This window comes from Perognathus longimembris, chromosome 10 (genome assembly GCF_023159225.1).
Source record: "Perognathus longimembris pacificus isolate PPM17 chromosome 10, ASM2315922v1, whole genome shotgun sequence".
Lineage (NCBI taxonomy): Eukaryota > Metazoa > Chordata > Mammalia > Rodentia > Heteromyidae > Perognathus > Perognathus longimembris.
The window spans coordinates 22,927,045-22,946,521 of NC_063170.1; the positions used below are offsets into that span (position 1 = coordinate 22,927,045).

General features: G+C 39.4%; 1 protein-coding gene across 3 annotated transcripts in view; it reads right to left on the minus strand.

Moving 5' to 3' along the window:
• The window catches only part of Fto (FTO alpha-ketoglutarate dependent dioxygenase), a 390,959-nt gene that overhangs the window by 124,118 nt on the left and 247,364 nt on the right, over window positions 1-19,477 (minus strand). The window contains exon 9 of one of the 3 annotated variants that reach the window (XM_048355585.1): window positions 7,890-9,983. The exons of the other annotated variants lie outside the window; for them this stretch is intronic. Coding sequence (XP_048211542.1) covers window positions 9,878-9,983 — 106 coding nt within the window. The 3' untranslated portion in view covers window positions 7,890-9,877. Of the gene's footprint in view, window positions 1-7,889; window positions 9,984-19,477 lie in introns of those variants that run through there. 3 annotated transcript variants of the gene reach the window in all.

A 19,477-nucleotide genomic window follows, 5' to 3' on the forward strand; every position in this document is an offset into this window, starting at 1 on the left:
CCTGAGTCCAAGGCCCAGGACTGGCCAAAAAACAAAAAACAACAAAAAAAAAAAACTAAGATACATGGGGCTGCTCAAGTGGCAGAATGCCTGCCTAGCAAGCATAAAGCCCTGAGTTCAAACACCAATATCATCAAAAATTAAATAAACTAAACTTAAGATATTGCATAGGAAAAGAAAAAAGGATACAAACATACAGCCTGTTGCTTTAGGGTTAGTCTGCAAGAAAATACCAAGAAATCCTCATTATAGGCTTTAAAGAGATGTCCAGGATGGTGACCAATTAAGGCTGTTACTTCAGTTGAAATGAATGAGAAAAGGAAGCAGTAATTAAGAAGAAATGGGAATAAGTCTAGACAGACTTTTCAGGGAGTATAACTGTGACCTAGATTTGATCATGTTTATTCCCAGGTGGGGATGCTTCCTTGGCACTACAGGAGAGAGCAACTGGGGTCAGCTTCCAGTCTGCAGTCTTGCTACTGGTAAACTCCAAAATGGCAAGAGCCCAGCCGTAAAAATAACCTTGCCACCTGTGTGCCAGGCCCCCTGTTTCTTGTCTATGTCTGGTGTTCTTTGTTGAGGAGGCTGAGTGCCATGTAGGATCTGAACTATTATTATTATTATTACTACTACTATTATTATTATTTGGGTCTGGTCCTGGGACTTGAACTCAGAGCCTGGGCACTGTCCCTGAGTTAGTTTCGCTCAAGGCTAGTGCTCTAGAGCCCACTTCAAACAATTTTAACAAGTTTATTGGAAGTAGGAGTCTCACTGGCATAGCGAGAATCTGGAACCAACCCAGATGCCCCTCCGTAGACGAATGGATCAGGAAAATGTGGTACATATACACAATGGAATTTTATGCCTCTATCAGAAAGAATGACATTGACCCATTTGTAAGGAAATGGAAGGACTTGGAAAAAATTATACTAAGTGAAGTGAGCCAGACTCAAAGAAACATGGACTCTATGGTCTCCCTTATTGGGAATAATTAGCACAGGTTTAGGCAAGTCACAGCAGAGGATCACAAGAGCCCAATAGCTATACCCTTATGATGACATAAGATGATGCTAAGTGAAATGAACTCCATGTTATGGAAATGATTGTTATATCACAGTTGTAACTACTTTCAACATCCCATGTGTATCTGTAGCTTCTACTATTGATGATGTTCTTTTTTTTTTTTTTTTTTTTTTGGCCAGTCCTGGGCTTTGGACTCAGGGCCTGAGCACTGTCCCTGGCTTCTTCCTGCTCAAGGCTAGCACTCTGCCACTTGAGCCACAGCGCCGCTTCTGGCCATTTTCTGTATATGTGGTGATGGGGAATCGAACCTAGGGCCTCGTGTATCTGAGGCAGGCACTCTTGCCGCTAGGCTATATCCCCAACCCCATTGATGATGTTCTTGTATCACCTTCCTGTGATTGTATCTACACTATCTCTGTAATCTTATCTGAGTATATTGGAAACCGTGTATACTGGTATTAGAACTAGGAAATTGAAAGGGAATACCAAAATTGAGAGACACAGGGTAAAAAAAAGAAAAACAACTACAAAAGCAATACTTGCAAAACTGTTTGGTGTAAGTGAACTGAACACCTGGGGGGGGGAGAAAGGGTAAGGGGGAGGGGGAAGGGGGGTATGAGGGACAAGGCAACAAACAGTACAAGAAATGTATCCAATGCCTAACGTATGAAACTGTAACCTCTCTGTACATCAGTTTGATAATAAAAACTTAAAAAAAAAAAAGAGTCTCACTGACTTTTTCAGCCTGAGCTGGCTTCAAACCATGATCCTCAGATCTCTACCGCTTGAGTAGCTAGGGGTTATAGGCATGACTACCAGTGTTCTGGCTGAACCCTTACTATTTAAATGAATGATGATACATGTGGTTTAGATTCTTTTTTTTTTTCAGAGCTGGTTAGTCTTTGCATTCTCCATTACCATCATGTTTACTTCAGTTCCACCTGAGGAATGAGGAAAAACTGAAATATGGTATATTCCTTTTTATATTTCAAAGGGTCACCACATCCTTAGTTCTATATGGTATCTCAACTATCTCAATTATTACGAGAGGATTTCCTCACTCCTCTTTGTGCACAGTGAAGGACAAAAGTTCTTCTTCTAAAAGCTTATAATTCCTTCTTCAGAAAACTGGGTGAGAGCAGTGGTGCACCCAAGATGCATCCAAAGCAGAGCTGACTTCATATGTAGGATGCACAGCCTCTGGGAACCCACCAAGGCTTTTTCCACCAAGATTCGAATCTGTAGCCAATGAGGAAATGTTAAAGCTGAAAGTAACCAAGGAAGTAAGATTTATTTTATGACTAGAGAAGTCAGGGATCAGAACTGAGCTCGTTAATAACTAAGTGAGCTATTTTATTGCATATCCCAGGTTGCAATACTACATGCAGGTTAATGCATACATTGCATCACTTTAGTCCCTCACTACCACAGAAAAGCCATTCCATGTTGCACATGGGGAGACTGAGAGCTACACAGGTGAACACTTACTTCAGTCAGAAAGTGATGCTGGGTAAACATTTGACTCTCTGAGTCTCCTCACCTAAATGGGGTTAACAATACAGGCTACCTCACAGGATTATTACAAAGATTCAAGAATATATGCAGAATGATTCAACACATTTCAGCTTTTTGTAAAATATTTGTTGCTGTTGCTTAACAGCAAAGGCAGACCCAATAATAGAACCTTCTGTTTCCATGTTATTGGCTCAGTGTCCTTTCCTCCATGCTATAAGAAATTCAAGTTATATACCATTTGTAGTTAGAACATGCACTACACAGAGTGGTGAGGAGGGAAAAACAAAGGCAATATACAAAACCACCTAAGATCTCAAGATTAAGACTATTATAAAAAAAATGGCAGCAAGTAAACATCATCCAAATTTGTGACTTCATTCCATACAACAGTGAGGATAGGGTTTTATTAGATGGCATTGACAAAAATGCATTGGCAGATACAGTGCTGAGCTTATGGCTCACCAGATACCCCAAGAGCCTCTCTTCAGGAAGGGCATCCTGATTAGGCCTGGCCCGACTTCAAGGAAATGTACAGTTAGAAGTAGCAGTTGCCTCAGTGCTGAGATGGTGGGGGGCGGGGGGGGGGAGGACTGAAAGAAGCCTTTCCAAGGAGGCGCTCTCCAAATTACTTACCAATTGTTAACAGAGAGAATTTTTCCAATGTATAAAAGCAAGTGAAACCTCAACAAAACTTAGCCTCAGAAAACACAAATGTTATAAGAACAAACACAATTATTCAATAGATATGGGGGAACATGAAGAAAACACCCTGAAAACTTAAGCATCAATGAAGCCTAATTTCCACCTTTAAAGTATAATAATAGTGGCAAGTATATACTTAAAACTCATACACTCACACTTGGTTGATTGCTGTGCAAATTGGTACAACACTTTTGGAAAGCAATTTGGCAATGTGTGCTGAGAGCCATAAAAACATTCATAGCTTTTGAATTAGTAATCCTCCTCTCCAATTCTAAGGAACTAATCCAAACTGAGGAAAAGCACGGTATGAACAAATACATAATTGCAACATTACTTATAATGGTGTTAAATCAAAAGCAACTTAAATGCTCAACAATAAGGAAATGATTTTGAATATTGTGATACATCCCTTCATGGAACATCCTGTAGTCATTATGAATTCTATAAGGAAACTCCCTAAGTGAAAAATCGCAAGCAGCTAAGATTACAACTGCTTTCAAACATGTGTATAGTATGTATGCACAATAAAGGCCCAAAGGGAAATATCTGAAAATAGAAATAGTTGTTTGGGGCAAAGTTCCTTTAATTAAAAAAATGTTTCTACAAAGTCAGTTGGTTGTTTTGAGTTCTTTTAGGAAATATTACTTCACTGAATATATCAGTGTGTGAAAATCAGCTGCCTACAAAAGAATACCTGCTACAAAAATTTTACCTGGGTCAGCACTGTTTTAAAATATTCAGTTAAAATCTAACACTGAAAGCACCAAATTCTACATTCACAGTGTCTACTGAGAAATCCAAGGACCTGCAGTCCTGGGACCACATCCTCAAGGAAACAGCTCTTTTCACTTAGGAAGTAACTCTTGCATAGACAGCTGAAATACTTGCCTTGGCCTTGGCTGCCACCACTCCTGCTGTCTGATTGTCATCCACCCAGGCTTGCTTCACATTTTTACATCATCTACCCATTTCCTATCATACAAAGAACTAAATAAACAAGTGACAATCAGAACTACTTTGCCTATGTTTTGACCCTTCTGTCACATACTTGAGATTTCTGTATAATGAAGGACAGAGTCACTATGCTAAGAAGACAGTCTACAAAATGGAAGAAGATCTTTGCTGGCTATATACTTGGTAATTGTCTAATAACCAGAATATATAGGGAGCTAAAAAAAAAACTTAAACACTCAAGGAATCAATAACCTAATTAATAAATGATCAGAGGAGCTAAACAGACACATATCAGAAGAAGTAGCACAAAAGGCCAATAAATAAATGAAGAAATGCTCAATAATCCCTGGCCATAAAGGAAATGCATATCAAAACAACACTGAGATTCTATTTCACTCTAGCCAGAATGGCCATCATCAATAATCTGAACAACAAATGCTAGGGAGGACACAGAGGAGAAAGGAACCTAATTACAATGTTGGTGGGAATGTGAATTAGTGAAACCACTATGGAAGGCAGTATAGAGATTCCTCAAAAGACTAAACATAGAAGTACCCTATAATCCAGTGATACCACTACTGAGCATTTATTCAAAAGATACAATAAAGGCACTTGCATACCCATATTCGTTGCAGCATTATTCACAATAGCCAAGTTATAGAAATAGGCCAGATGGCCTTCAACTCATCAATGGATCAAGAAAATATGGTGTACATATACCATGTAATTTTATTCATTCTTCAGGAAGAATAATATTATGTCATTTGCAGGGAAATGGATAGACCTGGAAAAAATTATGTTAAGTGAAGTGACACTCAGAAAGACAAAGGGCACATGTTTCCTCTCATATGTATACAGTAGACCTAAAACAAACACATATGAAAACACAGAGAGCCGTATGCATATATATGCATATATATGTTCAAATGGACTAAAGTATGGTACAGACAGGAATAAGATTCTATGACATAGCTCCTTTGAACAATTACCAGACAGTTTAAAAAAATATCACAAAGCTGATATTTGACTGGGAGGTGCTAATGGGAGAACAGATGAATAGAGAGAGGAATGGTGGACAAATATAGTCATATACTCATGTACATTATGAAAATGGAACTAGAAAACCATGGTGAATCTCCATGGAGTCTGTCTAACCAACAGAATGGCAGCTGGGCCACCTATCTCCCCACTTCTGTACAGTTAATCAGTCAGCAGTCTCTGATGCATACTTATTACTCTCTCCTTGAAATTGGTCCCTGGCAAGCCCAGCTGCCCAATGCCTTCAGGCTTAACAAAAGTAAGAGATGAACACACCTTTAGATGGCAGTTCATGACCACATTATCCTAGCTGCTTTTCTACACTAAAGATCATATATACAATACATATATGTACATATATGTACACACATATGTATATAATATACACATATGTACATATACAAATATATATACATATATAGGATATATGTGTATATATATATGCCCCACAAAAGGACATAACCTTTGTAAGTAGCAAATAAACAGAAAGTAAGCAGACTATACATTTTTTTTTCTTCTATCTGTGGTCTACCAGAACCTGGATCAGCTCACTTTGGTTACATTTTTATCCTTTCTTATGGTATAGAGTCTGAACTCAGGGCTTTGTGCCTACTAGGCAGGTACTCCACCACTTGAGCCATGCCATTCAGTTTTTTGTTCTAGCTATTTTTAGGTAGAATATTGCATTTTTTGCCCTAATTATTTCACCCGGGCTGTTATTCTCCTATATAGGCCTCCCACATAGCGGATGTGAGAGTCATATATTACAGTTTTTGGGTTTTTTTTTTTTTGTTGAGATGGTGCCTTATTCACTTTTGTCCAGGCTGACACTGTACTGCAATCTTCCTGATCTCTACTTCCCAAGCAACTGGCATTACAGAAATGAACACCATATCTAGCCTGACTTTTTTCTCTTCCTAGGGGGAATGTATAATAAGAATGGAGATAGCTCAGTAACAAAGTAGACAGGTCCATTGGCAGAGAGAGGTACTGTCATATCTAGTTTATAAGAGATACAGCAGGGCTGGGAGTATGACTTAATGATAGAGTGCTTGCCTAGCATGCATGAAGCCCTGGGTTCGATTCCTCAGCACCACATAAACAGAAAAGGCTGGAAGTGGAACTGTGGCTCAACTGGCAGAGTGCTAGCCTTGAGTAAAATAAGCCAGGGACAGTGCCCAGGTCCTGAGTTCCAGCCCCAGGACTAGCAAAAAAAAAAAAAAAAAAAAGATACAGCACGAGGAGAAGGTCTGGGATCTTGCTGATACATAAACTCCACAAAAGGACATAACCTTGGTAAGTATGTAAGTAATAAATAAATAGAAAGTAAGCAGAGTGAAACCCCAAACCAAAAATGCAAAACATTTCCTAGTCTGCATGTCTAATCTGGTGAGAGTTAAGGACCAGTGAACTTTAGGAAAAACAAGAAATTGAGGAGAGGGTCCTTCCCCACTTCCTAAGACTCATCCAACTGCTCTTCAGGCAAAGAAGATTTATTTCAGATAAAGGACAAGTGCTGTCCTTTAATTAACAACATCTATCTCTGGGACAAGCACATCAGGTAAATAATACGGAAGGTTCTTTTAATATAAAGGACAGATGGCAACTTCACTCCTGGGACTTTCAAGGCTGCCCCAGAAAAACACACAATTTTAAAAGGCTTTGAAAACCCTCTAAGGAGAGCCAGTCAGGAGGCAAGAATGCTTCACTGCCCCATTTACAAAGCAAACCAAAAAGTGTCTCAGAACTACTCAGAAACACTTGAAGAAGAGCCAGGGAAATCTGACAGAGGAAAATAATAACTTTTGCCTCGCAGCAGAGTAGTGAGTATTGAGCAAGTTTCCTCTCCTCCCAGCCTGAGTGGCACTAGATGAAAAGGAGTTTTAATGTGAAGTACTAACACTTGGGGCTTCATGGTCCATAACGACACAGCACAATACAACTTACAGACATCCTCCTTATGCTAATATTGAAAACATCCAGCCAGGATATTTCTACCAGCTGAGCGTGAGGCTTGCTCAGCAAGAGGACAACAGGATACATTCCCCAGCTAGGGTGGAGCGTCTCTCCTTTTATGGTTCTCATTAATCTGACTCAACACACACATGTGTTGCTACAAGATTCTGAGTGCATGTGTTATACCTGCCTAACTGGGTGCTAACATTATAAACCACACATCAACACTTCTTGCCCAAGTGTTAATGTCTATTAATGTCCTGCTGGGAAAAAGGCAGTATGAGCCAGGCCAGAGCCATGATTCTAGGCATTACCATTACTTCTAGTCTTGGCCTGCTGACTTTACATGGTGAATTTCACTAAACAGAATTTCTGGAGGAAGAGGGCATCATGGTGAAGCCCTTGGCCTTATGTTGCTGGAATTATCTTTACATAGGAGCTAAAAGATTCAGATAACTCTGAAGAAATTGAGGGCTGAGGAATTAACCAGGTGGAATTTGGTTATTGATACCCCAAACATGAAATCAGGCTTTCCTTCTGCTACACTGAGATGCTGGGTAGCACCACACTGATCTGGAGGAAAAGGGCTTGCTAATGCCATGCTGAGCTTCCTGGCTTGCACATTTTCTATATGGCTATGAAGCCATATACACTATCCTTAAAAGATGTATGTGTGTGTGTGTGTGTGTGTGTGTGTGTGTGTGTGTGTGTAAATGTGTATGTTGGGGTAAAGTTAGACAAAGTATACATGGTGAGTTTCTTTCATACAACACATGAGAAATGCATGATACTAGGTCAATACAAGATATATTTAAACAAACTAATGAAATGGTCATTTTCCAGATTTTGAAGCAGGTCTTCAAGGTTGGCCTGGCATCACATAAAGTGCATATTTAGCCCACACAGCTCCACTCCTACAGATTAAAAAAAAAAAAAAAAAGACATACACATAGCACAACCGTCAAAACCGGATTTGCCCTTCTCTAAATTAATCCAATTATTCAAATGTCAGTTATATCTGTCACAGTCTGGCTCCTTGGGCCGAACCAAACTGTTAAAAATTAAAACTGTTTTACTTCGTTTAGTCTTTCTGCCTTTTTAGTGTAAAATCCACAGTCCTGACAAAAAGTTGTGGGATTTGACACCCAGTGCAACACAACCCTATTGCTGTCATCCATGCATAATTCACTTTGGAAATATGCACTTGCTTTAAAATATTACTAAAATATACATGTAACATATGCTAATTTCACTACGCTGGCTTGTAAACTCTAGCTACTAGGTTACATGTATACTTGGCCAAGTGCATACACTGTACATAAAGGGATTATAAATGAAAGGAAATATCTCTGTCCCTAGCTCTCCGTCTCCAGCTTTGGCCAAACTGACAGCCCCAAATCCCAGCACCATCTAACATGCCCTTCCCGTGGAGAAGACAGCCTGTTCTCAGAGTCTTAATTACATCCCAGCTGACTGCCCAGCGATGCCAAAATCAGGCAACAAACGCTGGCCCTTCACTCACAATATGGTCTGCTAAACAGATTCCTGGTCACACAGAAAGAAACTTTCACAACGTGGGGAAATAAAGGGACAAGCAGGAGATCAAGGGAGAGCATAAACAGTAACCTAGGGGATGGGAGAGAGAGAGACAATTCATCTCACCATGCAAAAAACAGAAAAAGAAAAAAAAATGATAAAACCTCTCCTTCTCCAAATCCTTAGGCACCACCGAGCAGTAGAATTTTAACAAAGCTGTCCTTATTACAATGAAATCAAAGCTCTACTCTTCCAGCCAAGTACTGCTGCTCCTCAAGATGGGATGCTGATACTGAGGCTCAGTAGATTAATGGTTGTTAAGTAAGACTCAACCACCCTGCATAGATCAGGCCATTATAATTACAGAAAAACAGCATGAGACATTCTACCATTGCAAATGGTATCATATGTTTTCCTGGGTGGCTTTTGGGAAAGGTTTAGGTCATTTGACATGGCAGAAGGCACGAAAGCCCTACACTGAGGGCACAGATAATCTACATAAAATTTACTTTCTTTCCATTGATTGCATCACACATACATGACACAGCAAAGATGGTCACTGAACTTGAGCCCATTCTTGGCTTGCTCCCACTCTAAATCTAGGCTAATGACAAATACAAAATTTGCTTTAAGGAGCTTTGGAAAGGCAGTTGTTCTCCAGAACAACTGAAACCATGGTCAGCAAAAATAAAATAAAATAATAATAATAAAATCTTGCTAATAGAGAAAGATCTACACTAAGTATTAAAATGTAGTATACTGAGAAAGCAGCCATTTCAAAACTGAGTTCCAAATCAGAAGTCTCAAAGGCAGCTGCTTGGAATCTTACTCACACTCATTGATTTTAGTATTTAAAATTGTGTTTCCAGTGGTGCCATTTATTCAGCACAATAGGAACAGTGCCCCCTGGCATTCTGTCACCATTAGCTGTTTTCACTGGGGAAATTCTACACAGAATACTCCAAAACAAACAGTACTATGCCTTTAGTTATTTTAATAATGGTAGTGGATTCTCCTGAATAAGGTAGGGCCACAGTTAAACAGCAAAATTAACTCAGTCAGGATACGCAAGATTTGTTAAATACTTAAATACACAACCTCATTAAATCTCAAAAGTATTCTGTAATATAAGGTTAGTATCATTCTTCTGACTTTACACAAGAAGAAACTGAAGGTCAAGGAGGATAAATGGCTCATCTAAGATAACAGGGGTTTGGACCACAGTTCTCATATCCACCCCCTTGCCATATGCTGCTGCCCTGGAAAACATAAAGCAGAGATAGAAGGAAGATAACTGTTCACAAGTACAACACAGGTAAATCAAGAGAACACAAGTATCTTTAGTTACAATGAGATAGGGGGTCAGCAGGCCCTTGTTCAGACTTGATGATGCAGTTTCTGTTGCCCACCCCTCCTCCCGCCCCTCCACATAGGTGCCTGTAAGGTGGGAAGGTGAGAGTCCCAAAGATACCTTTAATAGGAGTTTTGAAGAGAAAACATGTTACCCAGTCCAATACTACTGCTACCACTAGTGGCCCTGCCAATTCCCTCTGTGAGGAAGCTGGTGCCACTAATACTTATTACAGGGTGACAACATGATAGGTGCTTTATAAAAGAGGGTCGTTATTTCATGAATAAAATAACAATAAACTATTAGGGTAAATCATTCCAGGACTTGTAAATTCATTTCTTCAGCTTTTTGTTTTTCAATGTTTCTTGGTAGAAAATACTCATTATAATATAATTTGAGTTTATCTCAGTTTAGCTAGAAAATCAAGATCTAATGCCTCATATGAAGCCCTGAAATAAAACTGATGTACTCTTTTAGTCTTTGAGTAGATAGAAAGCTATAAGACAAGAAAACAAAGGATTCAGTATATCTTAACAGTATAAGCAAAAGCCAATCCAGTGCTTCATTATTTTTGATGGTACTTAAATAATAAAGATTTGGAATCCTGTTTCCACTATAGAAGCCGTCTACATTCAAATTGCATCTTGAGAACTGATACCAAGCATCCTTTGGGGATAAATTCATTGCAATTTGAGGTCTGGGAAGGTAACCAAGATATTTAATAGAAAGAACATGGAAGTATTTAACATGTGCTTAAACAAGAGATTTTTTAAAAAGAAAGAAAAAGCCCAAACTTTAAAAAGCCAATGAATACAGTTTTAAGTTATGCTGAAAGAATATTTCTCTCACTAATAATTTACAGAAACAACTGATAAATAAAAGAAGAATAAAAATTTGGAGTGTTCTGGTTCACTTAAACATTACCCATCCTCATGGTCTAGGCCAAAGGCTGGTAAACTCTGATCCAAGGGCCAAATGCTGCCATCCAGTTTGTAAAAATAAAGTTTTATTCCAACACAGACAAACATTTATTTGCAAACAGTTTTGGACTACAAAAACAAAGCAGCAGAGATGGGACAGGCTGTGTGGCTACCAAATCCTAAAATATTTCTTCTCTGACCTTTGAAAGAAGTTTTCCAGCCCTAGATCTGGATAAAGACCTACTATGGTACGCATAGCAAGGAGTGTGTCTCCTCAAACAATTCTGAGAAATCCATATAGAAACTGGTTTCAAGTTTCAAATTTAAGAAAAACATGTTGCTTATTTCCTTACAGGGTTTCAGATTCACAGAAGGGACCAAAAGCCTAGTATTCGGTTGACATTGTGAACAGGAACCACAATGAGGAATTTTAGCTGTTTAAATTCCCTGCAGAAAGTTCTAATACTGTCCATTAACAACTGACTTGAGAAACAAAAAGGTCTAGTGAGCCCAAACTAGTGATGTGGCTTTAAAAGTGACAGAAGGCATGAAATTTGCACCTTCTAAATTTTATTAATCAATACTTAGTGAGAATCACTCCAGCTTTCAGCAGTCTGAGTTCATCATTGTTCAGGTGAAGGTATTCCACCTCAAAAAATGAGTGAATGAACTGACATGCCAGAATTATACCAAATTTGCTGTGCTCCAAATCTCAGCCCATGCAAGAAGCAGAAAGGAATGATTTAGGTTTTTCAGGATAAAGTTTTAAGAATTCTTCCTCTTTGTGTACTTCTCTTAAATTATCTCAATATTCATCAGCTTATAAATCTTTTTTTCTTTTAGTTATCTGTCTAGATATAGATACTTAAATATTTAGTATGATGGAGCAGAGTCTTTGCTTTCCTTTAATTTGCTTTGAAGAGCCCAAAATTTAGTTATCTTCCCTGCTGCCTGAACCTCAGAAAATTTCCAAATCCTGATTCTTATTATAGGGACGTTTATATAAGCCTCTGTGTAAAAGGAGTCTATACCAGGGTTTCCACTGTGCTCCCTATATAGTAAACAAGTAAAACAACCTTGGCTGTAAGAGCAACTCAAAATATATAGAACAGTAAGTATAGGTATGATTTGGAGAAGAGCATCCAGCCTGAGAGAGATAAAGACAGAATATGAAGAATTAGCTCTGAATCGGCTATGCACACATGCACTTATTATTCAGTAACTTTTACTGGTATTGATATGATATATTAGGATCCTCAAATACTAGACGTAAGAACGAATGTGCACCTTTGGAAGCAAGTCAGTGTATGCCTGTAAATACATTAATTTAAAATACTCCAAACTGGTGTACATTTGGTAATTTCAGAAACTACATCAAAGATTAGTCTTAGTTTTAATGAAAATGTCAGGTTTTCCTATTGGATTTGAAGGCAAGAAAATAAATCTGCTGGTATTTTAAAGTATATTCTATACTTGATACTCTATACATACCCTACACATATCATATATAAATAAAAGACTAATAATTCCTTTCATTTTCTCAGTGGGGAAAGAAAATATACATTTCTCATGTTGAACATTACCATAAATTATAGTAATTCATTTTCAGCAGATTTGGGTTTTTAAGTACAGTTTATGAATCTCAGGAAAAAGGCATACCACCACACATTCAGTATGTTTGAGGCCCCACAAATGATATGAACTTCAATTCACAATATAAATCCTTCATGACACAGGATTCAGAGTACAGATGTGTACATCAGAAGAGGCAACACTAGGGCAGGACTCTCTGGTGATGTGTTCAGGGATTCCTAAGCATTATAGAATCAGAGGTCCCATGAGCTATTCTGAAGTGTCTCTCTTCCATCCTATTTTTTTAGCTCCTTTATTAAAGATTAAGTAGGCGTAGTTCTGTGGGTTCATTTCTGGGTCTTCAATTCTGTTCCATTGGTCTTCAGGCCTGTTCCAGTGCCAATACCAAGCTGTTTTTATTACTATAGCTTTATAATACAGCTTGAAGTTGGGTATTGTAATTCCCTCAGTACAATCTCACAAATCACTACGAAGCCCTATATCTCCTTCCATTACTCCTGGGTTCAAGGGCCTCACATTTTCTTCTGATCAAAACATGGGCTACAGCCTACCCACTGCATCCTGGTGGGGGTATTGAGGAAGCCCTGTAACTGATAGTGCCTGGGTATCTCTGTTAGGTGCACACTTCAGGTAGAAACTAAAAGGTCACTGTATGATGGGGGTTACTGTCTCCCCAAAACTTTAACTTGAAGGTAAACAAAATACTTACCCCACTAGTCAGATTTGAATTCTCATTTTGGATCCTGTCTGGAGCCTCCATCATTAGATTTGACTAAAGGCTAGTATACAAGTGAGGGCTGTGAGGACATGGTTTTCTAAGTTATATACCACAGAAAAAGAGGACTGGAAGACCCACACCAAGCTCTGACTACAGTTTATATATCACTGTGGGAAATCTAAAGTGATTTCCTGTAACTGGGAGGAAAAGAATGTTAATGGGAAGTAAAAGGCAGTGGTTTAGTTGTTTAGGGAGGCTGGGGGGCACCATACCCTCAACATGATTCTTGCACTGCATCCTTACTGATGTTATATGACCAAGTGCTCAAGGATTCCCTGTAAGGGCTCAGGCTTCCCATAATGCCCTACAGGAAGACTTATTTCACATTGTCCATTACCCACACACATACAGTACAAGAGACTTAACAGTACCACTAAGTATATGTCATGGACTGGTGCTAACCACCATCAATATTGGCCATTATAACAATTCCCTAGGGCAGTGTATGCTGAATGAATTAGAAACAAAAGTGGACTCTCAAACAGACCAGATAAAGCTAATAAATACCTGACCAGACCTAAAAGCAGAATGTCTCTCATAATAATGAAACCCAAGCCTGTGCATCTGGCTATCAAAATCTATCTTCCTGGCCTTGCAGAGAACCTGGATCTACCTTAGAAGAATACACAATAGAACGCCCATGAATTAGCTCAAAGAATTTAATACCTGTTGCAATTTTCTCCAATTTAGTATATGAAGTAATAACACAGGCAGCAATTACCATAAAGAAAAACTTCAGGTGCAACAGCATTAGTTCAACAGCTGGGATCAAGTGTCAGCCCAGAATAACAAATTTCATTCATTTTATCTCCAGCACTGGAGACATGCTGCTACTAGCTTTAATAGTCAGGAATGTCTGTTGGCTAAATGACTGTGCAGAGCTAGTCAAGTGAGGGCAGCCTGCGACAGTTTAATTGGGCTGCTCGCTATAACTCTATCTGGGGGCTATGAGCAGTGGACTATAAACACACACCAAGCTGCCTTGGGTGCTGAGCAATACCCTATAGGAGGGGAGAGGGGGAGGGGAGGCAGGAGGGCTTCTGATGGCTGGATCTCTCATTTACACTGGCGTCAGGTTGGCTCCAGGTGAACTGGAGCAATGTAACCACGGCAGCAGAAGAAAGGTAGGGTTAAGAGAGCAATCATTTATCTTGTATTGATTTCTGGACACTGTCCTAGATCCCTTCCAAGATAGAATGACACTTTTCAGTCTTGAGCTTGCAGGGACAAAAATGACCAAGTCCCAGCCCCTACTGTTTTCTGATCATATTACCTTTAGAAACACACCAACCAATTTTTTTTTTCCAGGCAGAGAAATCCAAACAAGTTTATCACTGAAAAAGAAGGTTAGAGCCTGGTTAATCAGCCATTTGTCTTTGCTGCTCTGAATCTGGGAGTCAAGGGGTCAAAACCAAGCACAATTGGGCCCTTTGGTTTTATCTCAGGTAACCTCCCATCTCTGGTAATTGAACCCCTTCCTCACGGTCAGAGTTCCTGTCACTCATATTCAATGTCTGTCATTACTAAGAAATGCTTCATGTCATATTACACTGACAGAAGCACTACAGCAAAGCCGGCCAGATTCCCCCAGCACCAGAGGGAAGACAATGGGAGCCTCTTTCAGACCAGTGATGTTTAACATTTTATGTGCTGACACTGTCTGTAAGCACAATATAATGAAAGGCTAGTAAATGGGAGATAAAAATTCATACTTCCCCTCCTTCAGGGGCTGCCAGGCAGTATCAGGAAGAAAACAAGTTGGCAGCTCCAAGATACCAGTGTACTTGTGCCATGGCAGGCATTTTCTGAGTGGTGCACATGGGTTTATACAGACATACCCTTGGACACACACACACATTTGTTCTGATGTGGCTATGTACAAAACACCTTTTCCATGGCATGGCTGACTCTCTGTACAGGGTTGCTAACCTCAGAAATCCAATTCTTCTGAGATTCTCAAAGTATGCAGGGCAGACAAGAGAGGGCCTGGTATCACCTTCAGCAAATAATGAACTTACCATTCTTTTTAGAAGTCTTGAATGACACCCTGTGAAGGACAGTGTGCTCCAACACATGCTTAGAAGTTGAGGGTAACAGTGTTTAAAAAGAAACGTACTCATTACCTTACTTACATAACTGTAACCCCTTTATTCACCACCTTCACAATAAATATAAATAAATAAAGTTCAAAATTAGCCTAGAGATCAGTCCCTCCTCATTTTCAGGGCTAGATAAAGTTTACAGAAGTTTCTATGTCATTCATTTCTGATCATAGCTGGTACCTTCATGCCTCTGGGAGTTTGCACATTTTGAGAAGCCTTTCCTCAGCTCTCTCCTTTCTCAGGCTCCAGCAAAAGATCTGGTTGTGCTAGAGATATGCCCTTGTTTCCCTTCACTTCATAGTAGTGAAAATCTTGGGCTCTGAACTTAGGCAGGGGAAGGTTGAACCCACAACCTGCCATTTAAACAAGTTAAACAACCCTCTGGGACCTAGTTTCCTTAGGAATATAAAATTGACTGTGTATCTTCTTCCCATGGTTGCTGTGCAGGGTAAATGAGATAATTCACAGTAACAGTTATAAGATTACATGACTGAAAAGCAGTGCTTAGTACAGGGTAAGCGCTTGGTAAATGCTAGGTAAAATGACAGTGAACACCAAAACCATCAGTGCATGGTACTGTTTTCTAAACAAAGTTTAAATCAGTAGAGCACACTTCACCTTTTCCTTGTTTTTTGGTGGTGGTGTTCCATTATTCTCTTTGTACTTGGCACAGAGCTGTGAACAGTGGCATCACCTAAGAATGTGTTAGAAGGGCCTGCAGGTTGTGTTACAGGAGCACCCCTTCTCCACATCGTGATTCTAATGCTAAAATCAGAGGATACTTTGAGCAACCTGAAGTTAAGTTCTGGAATCAACCTCAACACTCCTGCCTCTCATCTTCTGCACCCCTGGGAGGTTACTTAACATCTTGTTGGTCCCAACTTTCCCTTCTTAAAATTAGGGTAACAGTAATGTGTGCATTATACAGTGAGTTTACATAAAGCACTTAAAGTCAACTTGGCCTCTCTGTGCTACCTTAGTACTATTATTATTGAGGATTAAAGAGTTCCTCACACTCAAAGGCTTGCTTACTTTAGTAGCCTCTAACAAGAATTGTAATTATTAGTGGAATTCCTCAGATTTTAAGCCTCCTTAGGGCAGACACATGTCTTTTCCATCCCCCAAACCTCCTAAGGCTCAGCCCAGGCTTTGCTCTAAGCAGGTACTCTAAAAAGGCTACACTAGGAATTCAAAGGCCTTGGGGCCCGTGGGGTGTTTTATTTGGTTTAGTGTTCTGGGATCTGAGAGGCAAAGAATCAAGGCAGCCCACTGGAGTTCCACAGCTTCCTGGAGGCCACCAGCCTGTGGGACCATTGTATTTTACATACAATTCTCCTCCCCAATACCCAGGCTGCTGTCACTATAGGTGACAGCCCCTAAGCCTAGTAACCTTAGATTTAAAAATAATTTTGACTTGATAGTTTACAGGGAACATGGCAGGCTTAGTGAGTTTAATCTCTCTCTTCTATACACTAGGGTTGGGACACTTTTGAACCTATCTGACAAAGCTTTCAAAGCTTCTGCTTGGAATCAACTGTAGCCTGAAGCAGAATATAAAGCCTCAAGCTTTCCACCAGGGAGGGGGAAACCCCACGAAAGTCACAATTCCCAGGCACTTTTGTGACAAATACCACATGATACTCTCAAGTTCATTTCCTTCCATACTACTTCCCAGAGAAAATTATAATCAGTAGGAAAACAATCAGCTAGCTACCCAATAGTTGGCTTTCTCTCAATGGTCTGCTTCACCAATCTCTTAAAACAGCCCAGTATATCCTATACAAAGAAAAACACTGATTTTGCCAGGTGCTGGTGGCTCATACCTGTAGCTAGAGCTATACAGGAGATAAGACTTAAGGATAGTGGCTCAAAGCTAGCCCAGGCACAAAGCTAGCCCAGGCAGGTTAACTACCAGAAACTGGAAGTGGAGCTGTGGCTCAAGTGATAGAGTGCTAGCCTTGAGCAAAAGAGCTAAAGAGCTCAAGGGACAGCGCCCAGGCCTTGAGTTCAAGCCCTATGACCAACAACAACTGTTTTTACAGTAATAAAATTAAACAACTTACAAATTGCTTATGGTGGTACATACCTCTAATCCTAGCTACTAGGTATGTGAAATAGAAGGTCATGGTCTAAGGCTGGCCTGAACCTATCTGAAAAAGCACTAAAAGCAAAAAGAGGGTATAGCTCAAGTGGTATAAAGAGCTTTGTGGGAGGAGGAGAATGAGGAGGAAGAAAAATAAACCTGCTCAGTAAAAGTTTCCATTTTTATGCCAGTTCCAGGACCATAATAAAAGTAAACAGTAGCTGTTATTTTATTAGATTAAATCACATTATGACATTCACTATAAATAAGACACACATAGCTAGTCAATAATCAGAATGGGAAATAATAAGTCCATTTGTTTGCTATTTATCCAGTAGAACAGGGTATTTCCCCAAAGCTATAATTATACTTAGCCATTATTAGCAGTTAGGAGAAGAGAGGCTATAAATATCTGAACAGACACTGCAGAAAGAATGCACTGATTTTAAAACTACTGTGTTCAAATCTAATAAATATATGAAATTTCTAGGTTTTGAAGAGCTTCTATTGTCATGTCTCATAATATACCAGGTTGCTGGTAATTTGAGATTTTTACCCTCTATTTCCAATAGTGGGAATTTAGAGAACATGAGCTCTGAATAACTATTTTTTGATTCATGGGAGCAAGAACAGGCAGGTAAATTCAGGCGACAGGAAGAAAAATTATAGTGGTATGGAAAAAATGCAAGCTTTTCTCCCAAGGCATTATTACCATGATCAAACTGGACACTGTAACATACCCAATCTAACTGCAGAAATAGGGTCATAGCCCCCATCCTACCACCATACTAGAGTAAACATTGGATGGAGTCAGATACTGACTACCTGGCCCAATGCTCACCATTTTCTGGAGTTCTACAATGAACAGAGAAATTTCAGTTCACAAAGCAACATACTCTGAAAAAAAAAAAGCAAATGATATTTACAAAAACCAAGTTGAGAAAGTATTACAAAGATATTTGTAATGCTGAAATATTACATTGCCAAATGTTCCTGTCAAATCATGGTTTAATTACCTTGGCCCCCATGCCTCTTATAATCACCTGTCATTAGCAACAATGCTTGCATCTGTTTATACGTCTGTCAGAAATGCCAGCCCAGCTGAAGCCAGGGGATAGAAAAACTTTTACTGGGATGTGCTCTTACTTATTTAAATCTCTCTCTCTCTCTCTCTCAGACACACACACACACACACACACGCACACACACACACACACACACACACACAGAGTCCCTGGGTATAAACAGGTCAACTTTAAAGTGGTCTTATTTGTGTGTGTGTGTGTGTGTATGTGTGTGTGTGTGTGTGTGTGTGTGTGTGTGTGTGAAAGAGAGAGAGACAGAGAGAGAGAGAGAAAGAAACATAGAGACAGAGAGAGAAGGATCTCTGAACCAAACACCAAAATATTACAGATACTTATTTTAAATAGGGTTATCTTAGTTCTATGGACATACTGTTGTTTCATGAATTTAATATCTGTTCTTTACAACATTTCTCATTTGAAGAAATACACAGGGCATGGCATGTGCTGCCTTGCACTATCTTACTGTCTTCAAGGTCATACCTGGCATCTATCCATGAATTCTTTTCTTCTCCAAACACTTGGTCTGCTTTCCTAGCCACACAGTAGCTGCCTCTACCAGAGAAGCCACAGTCACCCAAAATTCTATTTCTTCCCCACATCCCTATAAGTAACACATATCTCCTTGTTTTGAAATCTCTCTCTCTCTCTCTCTCTCTCTCTCTCTCTCTCTGAAATTATCATAGAAATAGTCAAAAGCTTATAACAGTTACAGGTCAGTACTATTTTAGGTTTTACTTCTCTTCCTAGACATTAAATGAAGTTAAGTTAAAGTTTGTCAATTGTTAACTTTTTCTGTATGTATTTTCATCTTCTACAAAATGGTGATAATAGCTCTCATATT